The sequence below is a fragment of the Pyrgilauda ruficollis genome, unplaced genomic scaffold (genome assembly GCF_017590135.1).
Source record: "Pyrgilauda ruficollis isolate IOZ18807 unplaced genomic scaffold, ASM1759013v1 scaffold3, whole genome shotgun sequence".
In the NCBI taxonomy this organism is placed as follows: Eukaryota; Metazoa; Chordata; class Aves; order Passeriformes; family Passeridae; genus Pyrgilauda; species Pyrgilauda ruficollis.
The window spans coordinates 5,015,820-5,038,754 of record NW_024524377.1 but is presented as its reverse complement, the minus strand read 5'-3'; the positions used below and the strand labels follow the sequence as shown (position 1 = coordinate 5,038,754).

Genomic DNA, 22,935 nt, shown 5'->3' with positions numbered 1-22,935 from the left:
AAACATATTACAAGATTACTTGTATGGTTTTGGTGATAAACATTTGTCCTGAAATGAAGTGTCTTCATTTCATCTTCTGTAGTATCTTCCAGTAACAAATCAGTCAGGAAAACCGTAACTCTGGGACATACCAAAAACGCAATTATTTGGGGAGCACTGTGGGTCCCATACACTGGTACCACAAAGCACACACCAACTGATCTTCAGCCTCAGGAAAACCTCTCCTTGTGTACATCCTTTCCATCATCACTCACCAGATGTTTACAGATGCACAGACCCATTTTGTGAGCAAAGCCACCCCAGTGTAAGCAGCTTCTACAGCACATGCTTTGTGTTTATTAGTCCCTGGTTTTATGTACGTGTCCACCTTGCAGTGGTTCCTGGGTGCTGGGTGAACTCAAGTGGGAAGGACAGGGAAAACCCACAGCACCATGTCCTTCCAGCCCGCCCAGGGACAGGGCACATGTTCCCTGCTCCCTGACTCTGCTCACCCTTACAGTGAGCCTTACAAACACCCTTCCAAACACACACCCTTATGTGTTTTACATAAACTGGTCAGTTCTTACCCTCCTGACCTATCCGTGACAGCAAAACCCAAACAATTGTTTTTTTAAAGAAGCAGAAAATGCTAGCGGGTATTACATGAGGTGCCAACCTGCCAAAGGCTTGTGTGATGCCCTGCATGGCTCCCAGGATGCAGGGCAGCTCCCGTGCTCCCTGCCTTGCCCCACACTGCAAGAAATGCCCTCCATGAGACCGAGCGAGGCACTGGAGGTGCCACTAAAGGCGCCACGTGCTGTCACCTGCGCCCTTCCCAAATGAAGGAGCTGGTTCCAAGAAAACCTCCATGCCAATCTAACCAGCACAACAAACAAAAAGAAAATGGGAGCGAGTACAGGTGATTAGCTAATTAGCGATTAAATAAAGCCGTGGCCTGTCGCTGGCAGGGAGGCTGCGGGGATGCCATTGCTTTGATCCCGAGCTGCAGCCGTGACAGCACAGCCAGGCCCTGGGGCGCCCTGGGGCTGGCTGGTGGCCCTGCCCAGCCTGCTGGCCCCAGGGGATGTCCATCACTCCAAAAAGAGCAGCACATGGGCCTGGTGGCCTGCTGGCCCCGGGGGATGTCCATCACTCCAAAAAGAGCAGCACATGGGCCTGGTGGCCTGCTGGCCCCGGGGGATGTCCATCACTCCAAAAAGAGCAGCACATGGGCTGGGCACCCCGCGGGCCGGCTGCTGGCAGCCAGTGCTGCTCAGGAGGGAACCAAGGGCTTGCCAAGGGCTTGCTCGCCCAGAATCCCTCGCCAAAATTTCGCTACGAGCGTTTGTAAAGTGTTTGCTCCAAAGCCAGGATGCGCAGCCGGCTCCTCGCCCTGGGAACGCGGCTCCACGACTTTCTTAATCCCTGGCCTCCCCTGGGCTCAAATGCTCCAGCCCTTGGACCCTTGCTGCTCTCACACTGCTCACAGCCCCACAAGTTCATTAATGTTAATTAATGACTGCTGTGTTTCATATTAAAATCACCAGCTCTGAGACACAAAGAACTTTCCATACATCAACTGCTTCAAAGCAATCGTCTCTACAGGCGTGCTGGCTCTCGGCTCTAGTTCAGGATAATTGTGCATATTACCCCTCAGGGAAGAGGGAAAAAACTACCCAGTATTTACCTTGGGGGAAGACTGCACCCCTGGAGAGCTACCTGTCAGCTCCTAATGGGTTACAACACTTGGCCTCTCAGCAAATTATACAAAATTACACCCTGGTTAGCAGAGAGAAGTGATCCACAAACCCATAGTGAAAGGCATAAGAGGTGTTTGACAGGCAAGAGAAGAGACCACAATGTGGGTGCACATACCAAAAGCCTTACAGCTCTAGAAGGTTAATCGGTATTGCTCATTTCATATAGCCTTGGATTATCCCACTAAGTATATTTTACACTCAATATATTATATTACTGCTATGCCTCCAAGGGAATGCTAGTTAAAAAAAAAAAAAAAAAAAAAAAAAAAAAAAAGGAAATATTTCAAATAGAGTAAACAGCTCTTCCCAGATTTTGACATTTATTTACACTGAAAACTAAAATGCAATTGCAAATCCAGTGCCTGATCTTTGCCATTCTTCCTCAGGCAAAATTCCTCCTGGAGGCAGCAGGAGTTTTATCTCAGTCACAGACTCTTGGAATGCAACTTTACCTGATAAAACTTTGTACCTCAGTTCCTCCAGGACTTCTGTGCCCATTCTCACACATTATCCACAGGCAAGGCTTCCCAACTGCTTAAACCCCATCTCAAAGTCTCCTTGTGGCCAGCCCAGCCACGCTGCAGACCCCAAGGGAAGGATGGTGGTGTTGGGATGGGAGAGGGCAGTGGGTCCCAAAATTGGGCACATCTGGGGCCACGGTGAGAGCAATAAACCAGAGCTGCTTCTCCCACCTGTCACTTAGGTCCCTCCAAACCTCATCTCACTGTGTCAATCACTAAAGGTTTATAAATGGCACTCGCTGGAGGCAGATGGGATTTTATGGACCCTGCATCACACAGTTCACAGAGCATCCCCTCCCCAGAGACCTGCTACAGCTGCTCCCGACTAAGTTAAACAAACTTGGGACCACCAAAGTCTCACAGCCAACTGTGCAACTCACTCAGATCAGTGGCACTTCCACGTATGTTCAAGGGGATAGCTTGGGTTTTAAGGTTTTTGAACAAGTCGGATTTATCCCATGGAAGCTTAAGACATTTTATCTGAAGACAGGGACAAACAAACTCCTTAACAGATGGAAACAGTTCCTCAGATATTAAGTAATTAAGCACACTCAGCACATGTTGGCTCCCAAAGAAAATTGTTTTGAAGAGATAAGGCACTCTATAAATTGAGGTTTGTGGTCAACTAAAAATCTGACATTTCATCTTTTGCTCACAAGGCTAATCTCATGAATTGGTACACGAAAAATGAAGATACAAGGAGCATTACATGATTTACAAAATTATCAGATTGAGGGGTTTTTCTAAGCTTCCATGCTTGTGTTCTTTCACTTTTCTGTGGTTGGCTAAGATTTAACAGGCAAGTAAATCTACTGCTTTTTGATCTGAAATTGCCTTTCTGTGCTTGCCTTGCTTCTAATTCCAGTGAGGAACGGAAGCAGCTTTTCTCTCCCATGGCTTTTCCAAGGAAGGCAAGCTTTGAGTTTCCTTACATTATGAACACATAAATTGGCAACCCTTTGTTGTGTCCAGGACAGCCTGGATGCTCTGGTGACCACCTTCATCCAGACCAAAGGTGCCTGAGTAAGACAAGGATTGCAAAGCAGTGAGCAGGCACAGCTTACCATGGCTCCTTCGCTCTTACTCTGGGCAACTTCCCGCTGCAGCCGAGCCACACACAGCTTCTCCCTGAGGAAAGAAAAGCCTGTGAGTAGCAGTTCATCCTCCCCTGGCTCCCCCATCGGGGCAGCATTCCTGCACATCGCTGGGGTAACCCCGGCAGGCCCCGCTCACCTCCCTGGGCTCCCCTGCAGTATTTGGTGGTTGTGTTATTATTTCATTTCCTGGCAGTTTGACAGAGCTGTCAATAAATCAGCTGAATCCAAACATCATTTGTTTCATTCAAACAACAAAGTAGCTCATCATGCCAGTGATATGGAAACAGACTGTGCAAATCAGATTGTGTTATTTATTTTCCTATGGCCCTGCACATCAGCTTTATTCTGCACCATATTAACACATGCCAGAAGGCTGCTGCATCATCAATAAGTATATGCATAAAATTGAAATTAAAACCAACTATTCTATATATAAACACATTGTGATGCATTTTGCAACTACTGAATTATTAGTTTTTTGGTTTTTTTTTTTTAATTAGCCTTTTTTCATATAAAATCCTTATACTAATGTTTGGCTCGACTCAACTAATAATTAATTTGCTTAAGGATTTGGCAACCATAACACATTTTCAAGCCCACTGAAAAGTTCTAAGAAATAAATGAAAAGTAGCAATTAGCATACATAGAAAAGGAAAGATAATTTCCCATTGTATGTCTTGGGGAAACTCCATCCCCCAAAAACTTGCAAAGGTGCCCAGCCAGGGCAGAAGTAGGACCCAGGCTCTGAAAATGCTCTTATCATTGACTGTGTCACTCTCATCCAGCAGAAAAACTGACTGCCCTATGGTATTTCATTCCCAACCTTGCAGAAAAAAAAAAGTAGCCTTTAAACCATTTCTCAGGAACCATTCCTGATGAGGAAAATCTACACGTGCCTGCCTAATTCCTGTGGAATGACAGCGCTCCTGTCGCTCAGCCACAGCTCAGAGTATGCTCAGAGTATGGGTCACTGCACCAGGGCCCCTCTTCATTTCAGCAGAAGATGTGGTGTTTAAGCTGAGTCTCTCTACTGGTCACTGAGCAACCCACGTGCTCGATGCACCCCTCAGCATTCCCCACCCAGCCAACAATCGTGGGTATCAGATTAGCACCAGGCATTGCCAAAATCCTGATCTGTAAACAGAAATGTAGAAATTGTGTTTGTGTTCTCCAGCGTGATATCAAGACCTTCTTTGACACGTGAAAAATTATGGAAAATTGAGAAGTGGCATTAATCCAGCATCGAGAGCCTTAACACAGGTGTCCTAAACTCATCTTCTAAAAGACACATACCTCTCCCCCCTTTCCTTGCTCAGATACTATCACAGGCACATTATAAAACTGGTTAATCCTATTTTTAGGATTTAGTTCATCTGCTGGAAATAGCCCCTTGCATTTTTGCACTGCTTCAGTGCCCTAATATGTTCTAGTGGAAAAAGAAAGTATTCCCTTTGAGGGGGTTTTGACCTTTTAATTGCAAAACAAATGCCTAAAGATATTTTATGAGAAAATATGCGAGGGGTGGGGGAAAATAAACAAACTCCCCCACAAACCACTCCTCCATGCACTTCCTGCCAGTGGTCTGCAGAGATTTATTTAGCTATGTCTCCTGCATCAGGAATACTCCTATTCCCTCACTCCATGTTACCTGCAACACGGAATTGCTTAAACATTTCTGGAATTTTATTGGAATAAATTTCACTCAAGGTCCATCCTCCATCAATGCCAGGTCTCCCTGTCTGGGTGAAGATCCTGGCTGACATTCCCAAAGGGTTTTCTTAGCAATTTTCCCAGTGAAGGACAGCAAAGACTGTCACTCTCTAACTTTTTTTACAGCATTGCTGCTGTTAGGAACAGAACCACTTTTAAATAGCAGAAAATGAAAAAGAAACCTGAATATTATGTAGAAAAGGGGGGAAAAAATTGCCACAGTGGGTACAGAAGAGCCAACTTTACCAACAGTGTCTACAAATAGTCAGCTTTGAGGCAAGCAAACTTTGTGCTCGTGCTTCCTCCCTCCCACCTGCACTCCCCAGGTGAAGGAGCTGTGGACTCACAGCCAGACCATGCAGATGGTTACCCTCCTCTGGGCAGGATGAGTGGCAGAAGCTCAGCGTGCCTGGGGACCACAGGCATCCCTGAGGCTGTTCCAGGGAGCTCTGTCAGGGATGCACTTGGCCCATTGCCCGCGGTGAGCCATTTCCCACCAGCTCCATACAAACACGCCGGTGTGCAGGGCAACGAAGGTGCTCAGACTTCCTGTACAAGCCAACAGCATTTAAAACTAATTTGCAGTGTTGGAAGTTTCCATATGAGATAGATGACAGGAAAAAACAAGGACCTTCATGTCTAAGGATGACCAAATAAACCCTCTAGTTATTATACACCATCTCAGTCAGTTAAGGCAGCACCTTCAGTGACTACTCTCAGCCCCCATTTTTAACATGGTGTTACGACTAAATAAACAATTTACTATGATTTGAGTTGTAAAAACCATAAGGTTTTAGCTGTTTTAGCCTTTCAGATGTTTCAAATGCAAAGAACATTTGACATGCAGCTTCAAAGCTAATCTCGTTTTTTTAATCTTAGCTTTTAAATAGGAAAAAACAGTAGCATCACTTTGTTGCTATATGGTTTTATTTATTTTTAATCAAGCATGTTTCATCCCTATAGCATGTTTAATTAACAAAGTTAATTAGCAACTACAGCCAACCTGCAAGGAAACAAAATCTTCTCTGGGGATTAAAAAAATTAAAACATGTTCACTGAGGAGGTCTCATGTTCTCTTTTGAAAAACCTCCAAATGATAAAAGGTTTACAAAAATGCTCTTTGAAAGCACAGTTTATGCTCTTAGGTTTGAATATTTGTATTGTAAGTGGCAAAATTCCCAGCCAAGGACTTTGCAAAGAAATAATTAAAGAAGCCAAACAAGGATTCAATTATATCCTTTCCAGATGGAACCAAGCACAAAAGCAGTCAGTGTGTGCATGGACGAAAGATACATTTCAAATCTCAGTATCACTGGTAGATATTGCAGTAGCTTGCTCTAAAAAACAACAGTTTGAGGAAAGCCCATTTAGTCCAAGAAAAACATAAATGTGCTAAATAATTCTGCATATTCAGAACTCTTCTTAGACTAAAATTTCTTCTTCACTCTCCTTTCCCACCAGGTTCGACTGATTCAACTGCCAGACAAAAGAAGCCCTGTATCAGGTGACAGTAAGAGCTCAGGGCTCCACCACAGAGCTGCACTGCTCCAGCTTCTCCCCATCCACCAGGACACAGGCAGGGAAGTCAATTCAGGCAACGAGCCTCTACCTAATTATCAGAATTATCTCCTGATTCTGAACAAACGCTGATACTCCTCCTGATGTGGTAACACAACTCCTCAGATCAAGCACCACAATAAAAGCCACACTGGATCCATGAAAGGCTCCATTTTTCTCCGTTGTTCTTTTTGTATTGCTTCTGTACATTGATACAATAAACCCAAAAACTCTAGCAGTGTACTTCAGCTTCCCAAACTTTGGTCTTCATTTCTGTTTGGAAACCTCAGATTCAGAAACTGCCAGATATAGGACTTTGCACCTCCATCTAACAAAGAAAGATATTACTTAAATTAGCTTCTGAACAAAGTAAAATGGTGCTGCAATATATCCATTTGCCAAGACCCAAGCTGTACAGAACTAGGATGTATTTTCAGTGGTAAATAGTAATTTTACTTTTTTAATGATAATAGTAAGTGAAGAACATTTGATAAAATGTAATGAAGAACACAGTCAAGACTCAACAAGAACGGGAAATATTTTAAAATCATCATCTGAAATTTAAGCTCATGCTTCAGCAAACCTTAAGCCCCACGATCCCCTGGGAGAGGGGCTCCATCCACCCTGACATTGTCCTTTCCTGTCCTGATCAGCCCCACAACATTCCAGCATGCATTGACAGCTCTTACATTTTCAACAAGTGTCAACATTTACAAAGATTTCCAACTTTTCCTATTTTCTAAGTAAATTATTACTTCTCTGCACAACAAGATTCAATAGGTATGAAGCTCCCAAGTTACTAATTTGTTTCTCTACCCACCTTTTTTTATTCAAGAACAGGAATGTGTTTTCTTCATGTTTCATCCTGTCTTGGAATTTTTCACTCTGAAGCAGTTTCATTTAGAAGCATCGTGCAGTACAAAGTGAAGCTCACCTTTCTTTATCACTTTATAACTTTCACTATTTGAAAAGCCATAAAATCTCCACTGACAAAGTCAAGCTTTGAAAATACAATGAACATTTGTTTTATTGTTGGTGACTGTGGCCAAGTACAATGGCCAAGCCATACTCCAGCGAGTCCTTCCATACCTTCTGGAGGCTATTTTGGAGCAGAGAAATCCCAACCAAGTTTCCACTTTACACTATTGCTGTGAGATTCAGAACATGAATAAATACTTTTTCTGATGGAGAAAAAGCAAACAGAAGACTGACAGAGACTCAGAACCCGAATTTGCAAAGCTTCCTTGTACCTTGGAACCACTCCTTGTCTACCACTTATCAAAATATCATCTATATAACTATTCCCCCTCTATATCATTATTTGTAGCCACAGCACTGAAAAAAAAAAAAAACCAGTTAAGGAGGTCTAGACCTCTTCTGAACATTGAAATGGTTTTTAACCTTGCTTATGCAGAAAAGCCATCAAGTGAAGAGAAAAAGCTTTATAAATAACTTTATGAATAATTTTCATTAGCAACTGCAAAATAATTAGAATGACAAGAAATAGAGCCATCAAGCAAGACATGGGTGTGGTGTCAACCATCACAATCAATACAGTTTCTTGACTGAGAAAAAAATATTAAGAAAAAGGGTTTTTTTCCTCCATTATACACATATTGAGTTGGAGGATAAAAGATTAATGTCTGTGTGATACAATGCCAAATCATTGAGATAATTATGAATTATACCAAGCAATCATTTTACACATCTCCTGGAACATCTCACTTTATGACCATTATTCATAAGATTATGCATTCAACTGCAATTCTTTTTTCAGATATGTTCTTCTGAAGCCTTTCTTTTGGTCTGAGATTCCAGACCAAAGAAGATGAAAATGAGTTTTTCTAGAAAGACAAAAATGGAGGGAAAGCCCCACATTTTTTAACCATCTCTAGAATCTGCAGAGTAGTGAGAGATACACACTTCTTTTAACAAACAGCCCAAACACAGAGCAGTAAATTGCAGCAGGCAAGGGAGACGCACCTGGCTATCAACTTGAATACAACCTCCTCAAGTACGAAACATCAAAAAAGTGCCAAGAAACATCAAGTAAACAGCACCAGAATACTGAATTCTGAAATACATGTAAAGTACAAGTTTTCACATTATAAATTAAAGAGTCCATGCATTATGCAAACCTTGCATTTACCAAAAAGCAAAGTTAAGGTTTTAGCAGGGCCAAATTTTGCACAGATTTGCTCCCTGTTTAAATCTTTTGATTCAATATATTCCAGTGAAACACTAAAACTCACTGCTAAAAATAAATGGGCACTGGATCCATCACACAAAATTTGTTATTATTAAAAGTGATACATTAACTATAAACCTAATTGCTTCTGTTCTGAAATCTACACTCTAAAGTATAGAGCAAAAGCAATTTGACAAATTCACACTTCTGTAGTTTGGAGTTTTCTGACATAAGTGACTGATTTATCAATTTTAATATTATATAAACAGAAATATTTATATCTAATGCTGTATTATTTCTGCCAATAAGTTGCAATCCAAGAAGCATACAGTGGGAACTTGTACAATTAGGCAAGCTGCCAAGTTCTCAAAGAATTATCATCACTAAAAACCTCAGCATTCAAAAAGGAAAAAAAAAGAAGGAAAGAAATAATAGAAGTCAGTATGGAATATTAATTCAGCAAAAAAAAACTTTACATCACAATATAGGCAGCTGTCGCACAGAGATCCCCATTCTTTTCTAAGGGAATTACTGCTTGCTCTTTTTCTCAGGTGCTACTTTTAAAAATTATTTTACACTAATGAAATTATGTTTAATCAAAGTCCTTAAATGATACCAAATTTCTTCCTGAGAATCCTTTCACAGCACAAGGCCTTCAGTTTCCACTTTTCTAATTAAAACAGATTGTAGTGTTTATCTGCTTTTTGATGACATCTTCAGAGCCACCACATTGTTCTTATGACTTTCTTCAGTACATGTGAGTGTGAAAAGCAAACTGTCCCTCTGGTACATGACTAATTCACCTGATCCTCCCTCAGCAGTACATGGTCCAGCAGCTCCAGTTCTTGAAGTGGGATGATAAGACCATACAGGCTCTCTTTGCTGGAAGTACCAAAGTTGGTGACATTGGGCTGTTCAGTAGTGCTGACGTGTGCCTGGTGACACATCAGCCACCGACACAAGGAAGGTGCTGTGAAGCAGATGCTGCTTCTAGATGAGGCAGATTTTTATTTCTGTGACTTAGTGACACTGAAAGCCACAGCAGAGATGCGAATGGAGAAGTTCTGCCCATAGAGCTATCAAAAGATTTTTTTTTTTTTTTAATGCACATTCAAGAAAGAAGAGACAGAGCAAGGACCAGATAGGAACCACTCTGCAAAAGGGCACCTCTCCCATCTTGCCTGCCCTGAGCACATCGTTCAGCACCTCTGCTCTACTCCAGATTTCAAACCTGCCTACAGCTGCAGGTCATGCACAGAATTCCTGTCAGGGCAAGCAAAGCTGTTCCTCCTCAGTGCCATTGCTCTTAGCAGTGTCTCCCAGCTTGTGAGTATGTAAATTCTCATCTCTCTGCTGTTCAGTTTTAATCTGGGTCAAGCCTTTCTCTAGACTAGATAGAGTCTCAGTCCTTGTGTTTCTAGTTGGGGTGTTATGGATAGTTGGCAGTATGAGATCCTTACAGCATACAGATTGATACCATTTTTATTGTATGGTTTACTTATGTTTTGGGCTTTTTTCTTAAGTAACTATTTGGAATCCAGAAGATATCTATCTCCTGCTATATGATGAATTCTTCGGTTTGTGACCCAAACCCCTTCAGCCATTTCTAACAGAAGTGAATTATTTTTTTTCACTGAGCCTGGATACAAGACGACCTTGGAAAATGAAAACAAAGGAAGAAACAAGCAATCAAGGTTTTCTTTTTGCAAAGGACTCGGAAGTTGAGCTAACAAATTCCCCCAATCACTTTTCCTCATATATATTTTTTCTCTGGAGATTTGTCACATGGAGATGATGTGCTGTGGAAATTCTTTTCAAAGGACATGCATTTCCCTAAGGGCTTTTTAATGAGAATTTATTGCTCATGAAAGATTCAGGATTGGCAGCACTTCAGTCTTCAGTTAATGATCTTTTGTTTATTAACATAAAATGCATCACACTTAACAGGAATGTAACTTTCCCAACCAATGCATCAAAGCACGGAAGAATTCTCACTCCTTCCATCTTACCCCCTGAGGCTGTCTGAGAGGGTGTTAGCTGAAATTTATATGGTTGTCCTCTATGAAAATGAAGTCAGAACTCTTGTTTCACATAAAGCTGAAAATCATGGAAACATTTTTTCATAAACTAACAGCAAGAAATGTCAGTACACTACTGTGATTTTTCACAGTGCCTATTCCTTCCACACAAACCTTTTACCAGAACCAGAAAGCATTTGCTTAGTCCTAATCCAAATTACTTTTACATTCTGTGGGTAACATTCATGCAAAGTACTGATTCCACATCCTGGTAGTAAATTACTATCTTTAGAAAATCAACAAATTCCTAAAGAGTGATGAAGACTATAGGCAACTGGGTCTGTAAACCAGAGATCCCAGAAACACACCCCTAAGCGACCTCATGTATATTAAGGAAATAAAGACAGAAATACATTTTTACACACACACCAAAAAAATCCATCTTCATTGTGTTGGATACTAAGCTCAACTAAACTTTTAGATCCTACTGCTTTCTTCATAACTAGCTTTCCTTTGGCTCTGCCCAAGAGATACACCCAGTTCTCATTTGTTTGTGAGAATGCTCAGAAAGATTTTCCTCCCTGCTCTCTACAAAGCTTTTCACTTTTGCTGTTACAGTTCAAAGAAGATACCTCATTTTGCTTCATTACTGGTTGACCTGTTACCTCTGTTTTCCACTCCTTTGTTCCCAGATCATCACAACAATTCCTAGCATCCTTTGTAATCACTTTTTAAAGGAAGGTGTTACACAGTGTGATGTGTTTCTATCCATGCAGAAAGCCCACAGCATGAGGACTTATGGTTTTCTTAATAGGCTGCATTTCTATGTCTTTTTTCTCTCCGAGCTATATTTACTGCAAACTCTATAACCTTCTGGATGTCACTCATGTCCTCTTCTAACTGAATACTGAAATACCTTGTAAAAACCATGTGATAAGAAACAAGACCAAAGTGATTTTTATGCTTTGCTCACTTTGCTCACAACCGTCTCCCCTGACTTTCTTTGTGTTTACAGAATTGTTCAATACTTACATCTTTTGGTATAAATCACTAACAGATCTGCAATGACTCACAGAGAAATTACAACAAAGGAACAAACCTGGTCAGAAAGAGTAATTTTCTTTACTTATTGTTTTCTTTTTATTTTTTCTTGTAATCTCATTTTGCACCCTCAAGAATACTGTTCTTCTAAGACCCAGAAACACTACTCAGTCAGGGGGACAGGTTTCTGCTGGGAACTGTCTACATTTTAAGGCCACAGGAGCTGAAACTCAGATCAACTACCCCTGGAGTAGTGTTCTCTGTTGTAACCCATCCCTGCTCTCCTCTACCAACCCACCTGAGATACAAGAGAATTTGTTCTCACATAATTTTACAGAAAATTAAATAATCTGAACAGTGAGATTACACTTTTGGATACAGCACTTTTGATACAGCCCCTGCAGGTGCCTTCCAATAGGATTCTCAGCAAGTGACAGATGAAATAAATGAAATAATTATTTTCTGAGAGCATTTCTTAAATGTCTACATCAAACATATTAAAGATTTACCAACAGGCAATAATTGCCACTTAGTGTTCAGTTTCAGGAATGTGATCCTGTTTATTGAATACAAAGACTTCAAAAGAGAAAGAAATTCAGACTATCGTACAAATTTCTGGGATTTGGATAAGCTACAGTTTTGTGAAGAGAAAAACAGATGAAAGCTAATAAGAAGGCTTTTTTTTTTTAATTTAAAGGGATGCTGTAACACAAACTTCCTTGGAAAAAGTTATAAACTGCTGGACTTTCCACTGTCCTCCCCCAGACTAAGGAACGTGTTTCACTGTGCCTTAAACAAAATAATGTTCTCTACACCACATCTCACCATGCCAGAAAGAAAACAAGCAGTATGCTGAAAATCACTTTGAAGTATCCTTCAGTATCCCAACACATAAATTCATATTCATGCAGCCTCATAGCAATAAAATCAGTTCCATGCTAATGATATAATTGTTTCGTCTATCATTCTGTCTATAAAAGAAGACTAGATAAAGTCAAAGGCAGTGGCCTCTGGCTGATTACGTGTTTTGACAAATTAGATGATTAACTGAAACCTCACATCCAAGCTTTGCTGTCTCAGTAGACCTAAAAGAGGAGAAAAAAAAAGCTTTGCTTTTGGAAGGACGTGGCTCTACAGGGAGCTCAGCCCAGCCTGAGAGTGCTCCTCAAAGAGCAGTGTTAGCACTGAGCACAGAGCCCAGCACACAGCCTAATTCCAACAGAGAAATTACAGCTGTCACTTTAAATAATGGAAGCAGCATATGGCAATATATGCAAAATGCTTTCCAACATGTTCAAGTAGAAATGGAGAAACTAAGTTATCAATGACAGTTTTACCACATAATATACCAGTGTAACACTTAACAACACTGAAAATGAAATCCAGACATATCAATGGGGCAATGGCTGTATTTATGAAGGTGTTTAAATTCACATACTGTCAAATCACAACTAGGAATAAAACAGGGAAGACTGAATAGCAACAGGCAAAAAGATCCACTTGTGTTGTTCAAGTCATTTTACTGAGCTCAGTTAAAAAAACTCAACATGTGGTACCCCGAATTTGGCTCAGTACATCTCAAGCCCTGCTCTCTGAATATTAAATGACAAAACATTATCAGGTGAAAGCTCAGTACTGTCTGTCCTTCCAGCTAGTAGCTCAAAAAAGCTGGGCCAGAACTGTTACTTAGAACTTTTTCAGTTATTTGTGGTGTGACTGAAAATGCTATTACAACAGAGTGTACTGTCATCCTTTTACAAGTAAACACAATCTTAAAAAAAAGGCTTTCTGTTTAGAACCTGAATTAGGGAAGCAAACACCTTCAAGAAACCCCAGACAAATGAAACCCTCCTGGGGCATTTTAAATAATTTTCCCCAAAGACAGCAGCCAGCTCTGCTCTGTGAAGAGGCCAGCTTCTCAGAGCTCAAACAGCATCAACTTCAATGGAAGTTGAACTTCAACAAACAAAACAGGTAATTTAAAAGATATGGATGAATAAGGATTAAGATGTGTTAGTGTTTAGGCATTTCCAAACATATTACATGTATATTAAGAAATACTAACTGTCTGAAGTATTAAAATGGAAATGCTTTCAGCAGTTCAAATGTCAACCAGACACTTAGGCAATTCCACATTTCTCCAGTTTCAGCAAAAACAAAAGCATGTTTTGAAATCATTTGATGTTTGAATAAAGTTCTTTGCCATTTTCCACAGCAGATGCATTGTATCTGGGTAATGAACTGTGCTCTGAAATAACTTATTACAGTCATCACCACAGCCAGCTACATCACCTTTGGCAGAAAGCAAAATAAAAATCACACAGAGCTCACATAGCATCACCACAAGGATTACTTCATTTACAGAATCAGGAAAATCTCCATTTCAAATCAAGGTATTGATTATTTCAGAATTTAATCATGCAGTCAAAAGCTGTAACAAGAAAATAAATCCAATAAAGGGCATTTTCCAATTAAGTAAGTGACCCTAATCTTGATTTTAAATTTCTTTGATATTAGAGATCATAAAGTAGAACTACACTTTAAGTATCCAGGTTGTTACAGTAGGAATTAAAACAGACACATATAAAATAGGTAATTAATTTTATAGGTAAATCTCCCTCATGATGGCCATGCCTTTAGTACATAAGATCAAAACAGCTGAGAGAAAATTCATAAATCGGTACCTTGAGGTCTTTCTGCTTAAACCTAAGCTTACATTAATTTCCTTACCTTATCTTAATAATAAAAGGCTCAGAATGAGGCTGCAACAAGCACCTACTTTAACATCCACTCCCAATAACCAGCAGTTGTCTCAGGGAAAACCAACAGGAGCAAACTCCTCCATTCCCTGGGTTCATTAGCAAAATTGTTATTGTGGCTTTTCACAGTGATTTATAAGAGTGCATAAAGAGCTGAAAGCACCTGTCTGTACAGAATATATGTTACTAATGGTCTAAGGTGTTATACAAGTGGTCAGAGCTGCTCTGAACTCAGGGGATCAATATGTGAGAGATGTTTGGGTTCACTTTCCTCCCCAAAAGCCCCCAAAGCAAAATAGAATTGCTTCTCCTTTTTCACCAGGCTGCAAGAACCAGCAGACTTTGATATGCTGAGACACTTCCATGTTGACATATTTTCCTTAACAAGATATTGTCTTAATTAGTTTCATCTGCCATTTGGAGGTTATCTAGAAGACAAGTTAAGGATTTTTTTAGTGAAGCAGAAAAAGCCCATATGTTTTTAGGTTGCATATCTTTCCCTATTATACCTGCTCATTACTGCACATCCCACAAAAACAGTTTTCACAGCTGACACTGAAAGCTGTTATCATCTAATTCCACATGGAAATGAAATGCTAGGATATCTTTCTGCACAAAATACCCACATATTCATCCCTTCATTAAACTGTTTTGGTGAGAAGGCATGACCCAGACACAGAAGCATTGCCTTACCCTTACCAAAGCCTTTACCCTACAAAGTGAAGCCAGCACCAGCAGCACTTCCCTGGCCTCTGTCTGCAAAGCTCTTGGCATCAACACAACGTCCCAGTGTGTTAGATGGGAATAAAGCCACATACTAAATTCAAAATTATTTTAGTTAGCATACTGCTGCTTGCTTTCCAGTCTCAGATGAAGATAAGGAAAGGATAAATTCTCAAGGTATATGAGGTCTATCAACAGGTACTTTCCCCCAGCACTGTCTTGTGAAACCATTATGAAAAACTGTACCTACACACAGACAGTGCTTCTGTATGCATCTATAAAAGCTATGGCTTTGTTTAAAAATCCTGAGCTTCCAATTTCCCACAGCTGCAAGTGACAGATAGAGAAAACAATTTATTTTCTAGATAGATGGGGAATAATTTCTCTTTTTCCCTATACACAGATCATAGTCTACAAGGTTTCCCAAAGACATACTTTCTTTAAAAGCACCAATATTTTTGGAGCATTACTTGCAACAATACCAATCAACTTTTCTGCTACGAGGAAAGTGTTTCTCAATGCAGACAAGTACTGATAGTGAAACGTATTACTGAAGAAGAGTATTTAAGACCACTAGAAAATGATGCCCATCATACCAAGCAGTAATTTAACACTTTAAACAGGCAGCCAGATGGCTGGTTTCAGTCAGCCCATTTCCACAGACATGTATTTAATCAGCTGAGTTACCCCAGACAAACAAGCAGCATGGATTCCTAAGAGCAGGACAATGATGGAGTGGGTTAACTGGAGCTGGAGATCAGCAGGGTTTAGAAATTACTTCAGGCTGGGGCTCACCAGCCCTTGGCAGGCCAGAGGCTCAGCCCCGCTCCCTGGGCCAGCAGGACAACTCAGGCACCTGCTGGAAGCCCCAGGGCTCAGCAGGACCTGCAGGAATTCCTCCAGGGCCAGCCACAATCCCCCAGATGGGCTTTTAATGACAGAACCTCTGCTCCACCGCCTCCTGCCATCCTGGAGGACACGCATCCCTCTGCCAGGGCCCAGCTGGCCAGCCAAAAACCACTCGGGGAGAGATCTGCTGCAAAGGGAACGGAATAAAACCCTGTCCTGTGTCCCTGCCACAGAGCAAAATTCTCTGTGACTCTTCAGACTTATTGATCTCCTCTTCAGTAGAGATCTCCAGCCATTGTCATGCTCTAATTTTCATTTAGATTATAAATCTGCTCCTTTCTCAATGGTCAGAGAATTTTCCCAGGAATTCCCTGGCCAACCACCCAACAGTCCCACTAAAGGCCAGAGCCATGCTTTAACCTATTTATTAACTGTACCCCGCAATGCCCATCCTCTCTATAGCTGCATTAATTCTCTCCCAGATCCTCTCCTGCTGTATTTCCACAAAGCACTCTGCTTTTCACTCGGGTTTTAACACGGCTCAAGCCAATGAGTTCTCACCAGTTCTAATACATGTGTTTTGGTGCTGGTTCTCCTAAGCAAACTTGGTTTGATCCTGAAGTCAATGATTATGGGCAGAGTCATTCAGGAACATGTGTATACGGTCCCTGGACATCATAGAAGAGGACAAACCTGGGGAGAGCCAACATTACAGTCTCTGAAGAGGTTAAAGCAGCAGGATCAGTAATTGCAACGAGATGAAAGAGCCCCTCCTGTTATTTTACACAAAATGAAAAAAGGTGTCATAAATTTTCACAGATATTACCATCTGAGTACTCAAACACTTATTTTTACCTCAGCACTCTACAGGAAATGTGCAGTTTGAGGTGGTAATAGGACCACATTTAATGACTCCCAGAACCAGCCCAACTCTGAAACAACGTGCCTTGAGCCTCACTGCAGAGAGAAATGAAGACATTACCCAGGCCAAACAGAAGAAATAATCTCATATTCAATGCTCACTGTTACACACCATACTTCTCTACAATTTACTGCCCTTTTTATGCTCTTCTATGTACAGAAACATATAACTCGGTCTTTATTTTAAACTAGGCAAAGTTTGAGAGCTTTCCTGAGAGGCAAGGATTTTGTTTTTAATTTCATTTTTAAAAGGAATTAAAAATCTAGATCATAACATCCAACAACAAACAACGGTGGAAGTCAGTGCCAGGCTTGCTTATTCTCAGAAATAAAGTTGAGCAGTCTCAGGACCTTGTCATTTGAGCATAGATTGCATTTTGGCATATCAGATGCTGCAGTAATGGGATTTTGTAAATCTGAAATGCATTCATATTGTGTACATAAAGAAATCTCTTGATGTTTTACTCAGTTCAATGCTCTTTTTCATCATATGTACCAACCCGTGCCCCCCGCGTTCAACAGCTAATAACCAATACATCTGATGAAAATTAATTGTCTTGACAGCTTGCATAAAAACTATAAAGGTGCAAAGGAAAAATGCTGTGGCAGCATTTTCTTTCTCTGTAGGACAGTAGCTATGGAAACTATCTTCAGAGGCCAACTGGCCGCCATCCCAGTGCAACAAAAAAAAAAAAAAAAAAAAATCAAAATGCTACTTTTAGAGGGTTAGTCAGTGGCACCAGTCATAATTATCAACATCTACGATGTGGCTGCACATTAGCCACAACAAAATATTGGTTGATGTTGTTGGGAGCAAAGGTGATATCATACCACTATTACAGACCTGGATAACACAGAGCCTTATAAACTGTCCTCATACTGATTATGATAACCTGTCAAAAAATTGCATAAAAACATGTAAAAATAGCTGTCTAAAATATCCATGTGAAAACCATCCAATCTTTTAACAGAAAATATTTTATTACTTATTATGATAGAAAAGCTCAGGTAAATACTTGCAGATGAAGAGGAAATCTCTAATGTTATTGAACTGTCACATTTCACTAACTGAAACCTCTCCTGTCTGAAGGGCTTTATCCCATATAGCTAGCCTGAACAAAAGCTGTGATTTCTAATACAGTCTGACAAAATAACTTTTTATGAATGTTGAGAGATTATGAAGGATTTTTTCCTAAAAAGATAAGACACAAAGGAGCCAGAGGTTCATTATTGCAAATGCATGTGGCAACTTTCACTGCCAGCCACAGAAGAGTTCCTGTGGAAATGTAGTCACAGGTGATTGATGACACCCAAACCTTTGAAAAAATATGTCTTCCATCCAGAACAGTACTCAAAAAGTAGAAAGATTTCAGTCAATAAGAAACTTACTTATAAAGAAGAAAGCTGCAGTATACATACACCTCAGGTATATACACAATTCCACCATTGCAGAGGTTGGTATTTCTCTAAACCACACGATTTTGTGACTCTATGGCATTCTCTAGTGGGTAATTTCTCTCCCTGGGATAGTGGGATACCTTTCTCCAGTTTCTCTGCAAACTGACACCAGCAGCTCTTTTTTAAATGGCTTATGGAGACTACCCAGGAAGGGCAGAGTTAGAGCAGGTTCATTCCAGTCAAGAGCCAAATTCTCCCCAGTGCCACACTGTACTGGCTGGGTCTGCTGGAGGCTGTGGAAATGGTACCTCTTGAGGCATCTCACTTGAAACCTTGGGACCTTGACATGCACTACAAAGCCAAACACGAGTGTGGCTGAGGCACTGGGCTGTCAGCCTGTTATCCTGTAACCTCTGAGCAGCCACAAATCAATGCTGGCCTCATTCAAAAAAGTCTGTGCCTATGGGCAGAAAATAACTAAAAACTAAAGCATGTACGAAAATACAGGACATTTAGGCAACTTTAAAATTCAATTTAGCTCACAGATTCAATTGCTGTTATCCACCTATGTCTGCAGCCCCATCCTGCTGCCTCCACTGAGGAGCTGTGATCCATCTCCTCCCCAGCTCACCAGGATCGGCCTGTAAGAGCTGGGACCCAGGCAGGCAGGCTGGATTCACAGCAGGCTGTGCTGCTGCAGACCCATTTTGCCTGCTAAAGATCCTCTAACCCAACTACTCCACTTACTCCAAATGGAAGCAAAGTAGGTGATTTTCAGGCTTTTAAACCAATGTGAATTACTATAAATAACAAGTAGGTCAAGACCATGTTTTTTTCTCTTGCATTTTCTCTTGCTCACAACAAATGATCCAATTCTGACCCCTGCAGGTCCCTCATCAGGGTGGTACAGCCTCCCCTTTGGGTTGACTGGGTGAGGTGGCACAGGTCCCCAGTGACAGCCCCAGGGAAAACCCAAACATTATTTTCCAGTCACCCTGCTCTGTCTCCTTGTAACCTTAGTCACAACCTTCAACAATCCTGAAACTGTATGATTTTCCACAGATGAGTTTTTTTCTCTTATAGAGGAAAGAAGGTGTCTAACCTGTATTTTTTGCAGATCCAACAATACATGCCTGTTCCTTATTTTTAATAAATTAGGAGTGTTGAGCAGCTTTCTCTATAAAGCAGCAGATGGAGTCTCTTAGAAATACTTATTTACTTACACTACCTGTTAGACAGTCAAAGAAATAAATTAAGACCTTCAATGCAGTCTTAATCCAAACTATTTCACTGACTGACTGAGCGCCTCACAATTTGGAAAAGGAGCTTTCATACATCCTATCCAGACCTCACTGATGAGATAATTTGTAACAGCACTGTAAAAGAAAAACAACAACACGACAACAGAAAGGGGCAAGTTTTCTGCAGGCAGAGGGAAATTCACTACTGCTTTAAGTGGGAAGGGAAACCCAGCTGTTGGACTGTGATTTCATCCTGTCATGTAGGAGCTCTGCATTTGACATATTGATTGGGGTAACTGGAGGGAAGAGGATCATGCCATGCCTAGATCTCCCCAGTGCCATCGATAAATCCATGGCTGGCTGGAACTGTGGGTTATATTTTAGATTTAACAACAGCTCTCATTAGTTCACCTGTTACCTTTGCATGGTTATATCAGCAGGAAATTGCAGCAAAACAGACCAGAACTATTTATCACATGCCTCACACTTGGTTTGATCCAGCTACTACTAAACAAACCAAGTTATGGTTCAGCTAACTTGGATCTGAGTCAAAAAGACATGGTCCATGCTGCCACCAGAAAAGAGGAGATTAACAGAACTGAAAGGAGGGACAATAGGGTTTGTGTGCCAAAAGCCTGAATCTTTTCCTGTGTTAATCCCATCAGAGACACCCATGACTGAAAAGCTTGTCTTGCCTACCGTCCTTAAGACTATCACAGCTACACTCTGCTGAGTGAAGATGTTAAGGAGATTAATCCAGACTCTAATAATATTTATCCAAGTATTGCTAAAAATATCTCTCTTAGAAAAGCCTTTACATGACAAGGGAGAGATAAACTCACATATTGATACATCCCAAACTATCCAACCTCCATCCTTGCACAAAACCCAGAATCAGACAAGAAAATGCTCAATAAATAATAAAGCATGTTTTCATTACTCTAGGTAGTAAATCCACCAGGGACCACTACCACCATTTAACAGTGCACACTACGCCAATAAGTTAAGAGCATTGGCTTTTAACAAAAAAATATACACGTATTTATGAAAAATCTGATTTTTTCTTTGACACACGTAACTCTACCCTAGAAAACAAGTCTCAGCATCTGCTAATGCCACACTTACTCTCCTACAGTTTCACCCCTCACTGAAATGTATGCTGTTGGAGATCTTAATATCTTTCTCCACACCTTCTTTCACACTTCACAACACCTGTATCACGAATCTTGAGACTGAACAGGTTGTTCCACTCCATTTTTTTTTTATTCTTTAGTTCTGACACTTTCCTAACTCATCTTTTCAAACTTAATAGAATATCCCCTTGCAGTTAAGTATTTTCTGCCTTTGATTAATTTGTGCAAACCTGCAATTCTCTTCCTGAACACAACTTCATCATTTTCTTTCAAGGGGAAGCAAATCAAAATTCAAGAAGGTAACTTCCTTCCTCCTCACCTGCCAAGATCATGTTGATGCCTCAGTCCCTCCTCTCACCTGATCTCCTTACTCTTCCTTAGAGTTCTGCTGTCCCTGGTTCCAGTTCCTTGCCATACAGGTCTATTACAGTCTTTCCTGGCTTAAAAACAACAACCATCCTTGACTTCATTCTCTGAACATTGAGCAACTACACTGCCACTCATCCTCATCTTTTCTCCACATCTTTCCTATCAAAATACCAGAAGTGGTGTTTGACCCTCTGAGAAGTTGCAACCTCAGGAACCAACCCCTAACTCCTCATCAGGAAGCCGAGAAACCTCCTCCTCCTCCTCCTCCTCTCAAATCAGGAGCTGCTTTACATGGAGTCCAGAATAGGAAACATTGGGATGTGCTGGGATTTCCTGGGTTTCAGGTATGGAGTTTGGGCAGAAGCAGCCCAAGGTTACCAGGAGACATCAGTGTTTGTAGGCTCCTGTTACCCACCAGTCACATTTGGACCTGTAAGACACAGTGCCAGACACAGAGGCTCAGCAGTTTTGAAACAACTCTTCAGATATCCAACCTAGTGAGAATGGCAGGCTTTGAGAACAAATAGAACCCCTGACATCAAAACAAATCTATTCTTGCTCTCTGACTAACAATTCCTCATTTTTCTTTGTACCCTGCAGTCCAACTCTCTCATCATGTGCTGAGCGGTGTTTCACACATACAATGTCAAGTTTGGGATACAGACATTCTTTGTGATCATGTTTTAAGACATTAGGTGCATTTGCACTGCCAATTTAATGTGAAGAGGGGCATTTTCTCAGTGAAAACTTGATGTGTGTTGATACTTAAGGTTTTGGGTCCACTGTGCATGATAGCATGCCTTGATTTCCTCCTGCAGCTGTGCTCCAGGACAACACCCTGAGCACCCCAGATATAACACAGATACAAGGCCTCCAGCAGCTGACTCCTTCCTGCACGCCCAGGACAAGCAGCTGGTGCAACCTCCTGGGCCAGCTGGGAGATGAAGTGGAGGTGTGGTCCTGGACCCACCAGGGATCACAGCAACTAATCAAGTTTTTTCTCATTTGTGCCATGTCGGTTGGTAATACCAATGCTCCTTGTCTGGGCTCTACTACAGTGCCATGGCAAATGTAAATTAAGTTATTTAACAAGAGTGAACATTAAAAAAAAATAAATCAAACCATAGCCACATACTACAACACTGAAATTGTTCATTTCCATTAGGTAAGATTGAAAATTGATAACTTACTCATCTCAGTAGGAGTAAAGCCAGTGTTACTTGCGAGAGAGCCCTGCAGCAAAACTCCGAGCAAACTGTCCTCAGTTATGAACTACAAACACCCATCTAGAGCTTAGATACCAGAGGCATTCCCAGCAGTCTTCCCTACTACCACATGTGCTATTTACATGAAAAAATATTTTTATATGCTTGAAGGTTGGCACGTCAGATTCCCATTAACACCACCAGGAATGACTGCAATTCAATCTCATGTTCGGTAGCCACCAGGAATCACTTTATTGCAGATGCCAAGAAGGCCAGGACACAACACATGGTTACTGTGGCTCCACTGGTAGCTCTGGTCCTCTCCTAAACTCAACAGAAAGATGCATTTATTGCCCTGGGTTTGGCCCACATTCCCCTCTGACCACATGTCACACAGGTGTGTTCTTAGTCAGGACACTGCTGCCCTTCAGGGTGCAGTAAGTCACTGAGCTCATCATTTTACACA

At 41.1% G+C, this 22,935-nt stretch overlaps 1 protein-coding gene across 1 annotated transcript in view; it reads right to left on the bottom strand.

Moving 5' to 3' along the window:
* The window catches only part of NCKAP5 (NCK associated protein 5), a 242,907-nt gene that overhangs the window by 194,777 nt on the left and 25,195 nt on the right, over positions 1-22,935 (bottom strand). Inside the window, exon 4 of the mRNA XM_041473262.1 lies at positions 3,325-3,384. Coding sequence (XP_041329196.1) covers positions 3,325-3,384 — 60 coding nt within the window. The remainder of the gene's footprint in view (positions 1-3,324; positions 3,385-22,935) is intronic.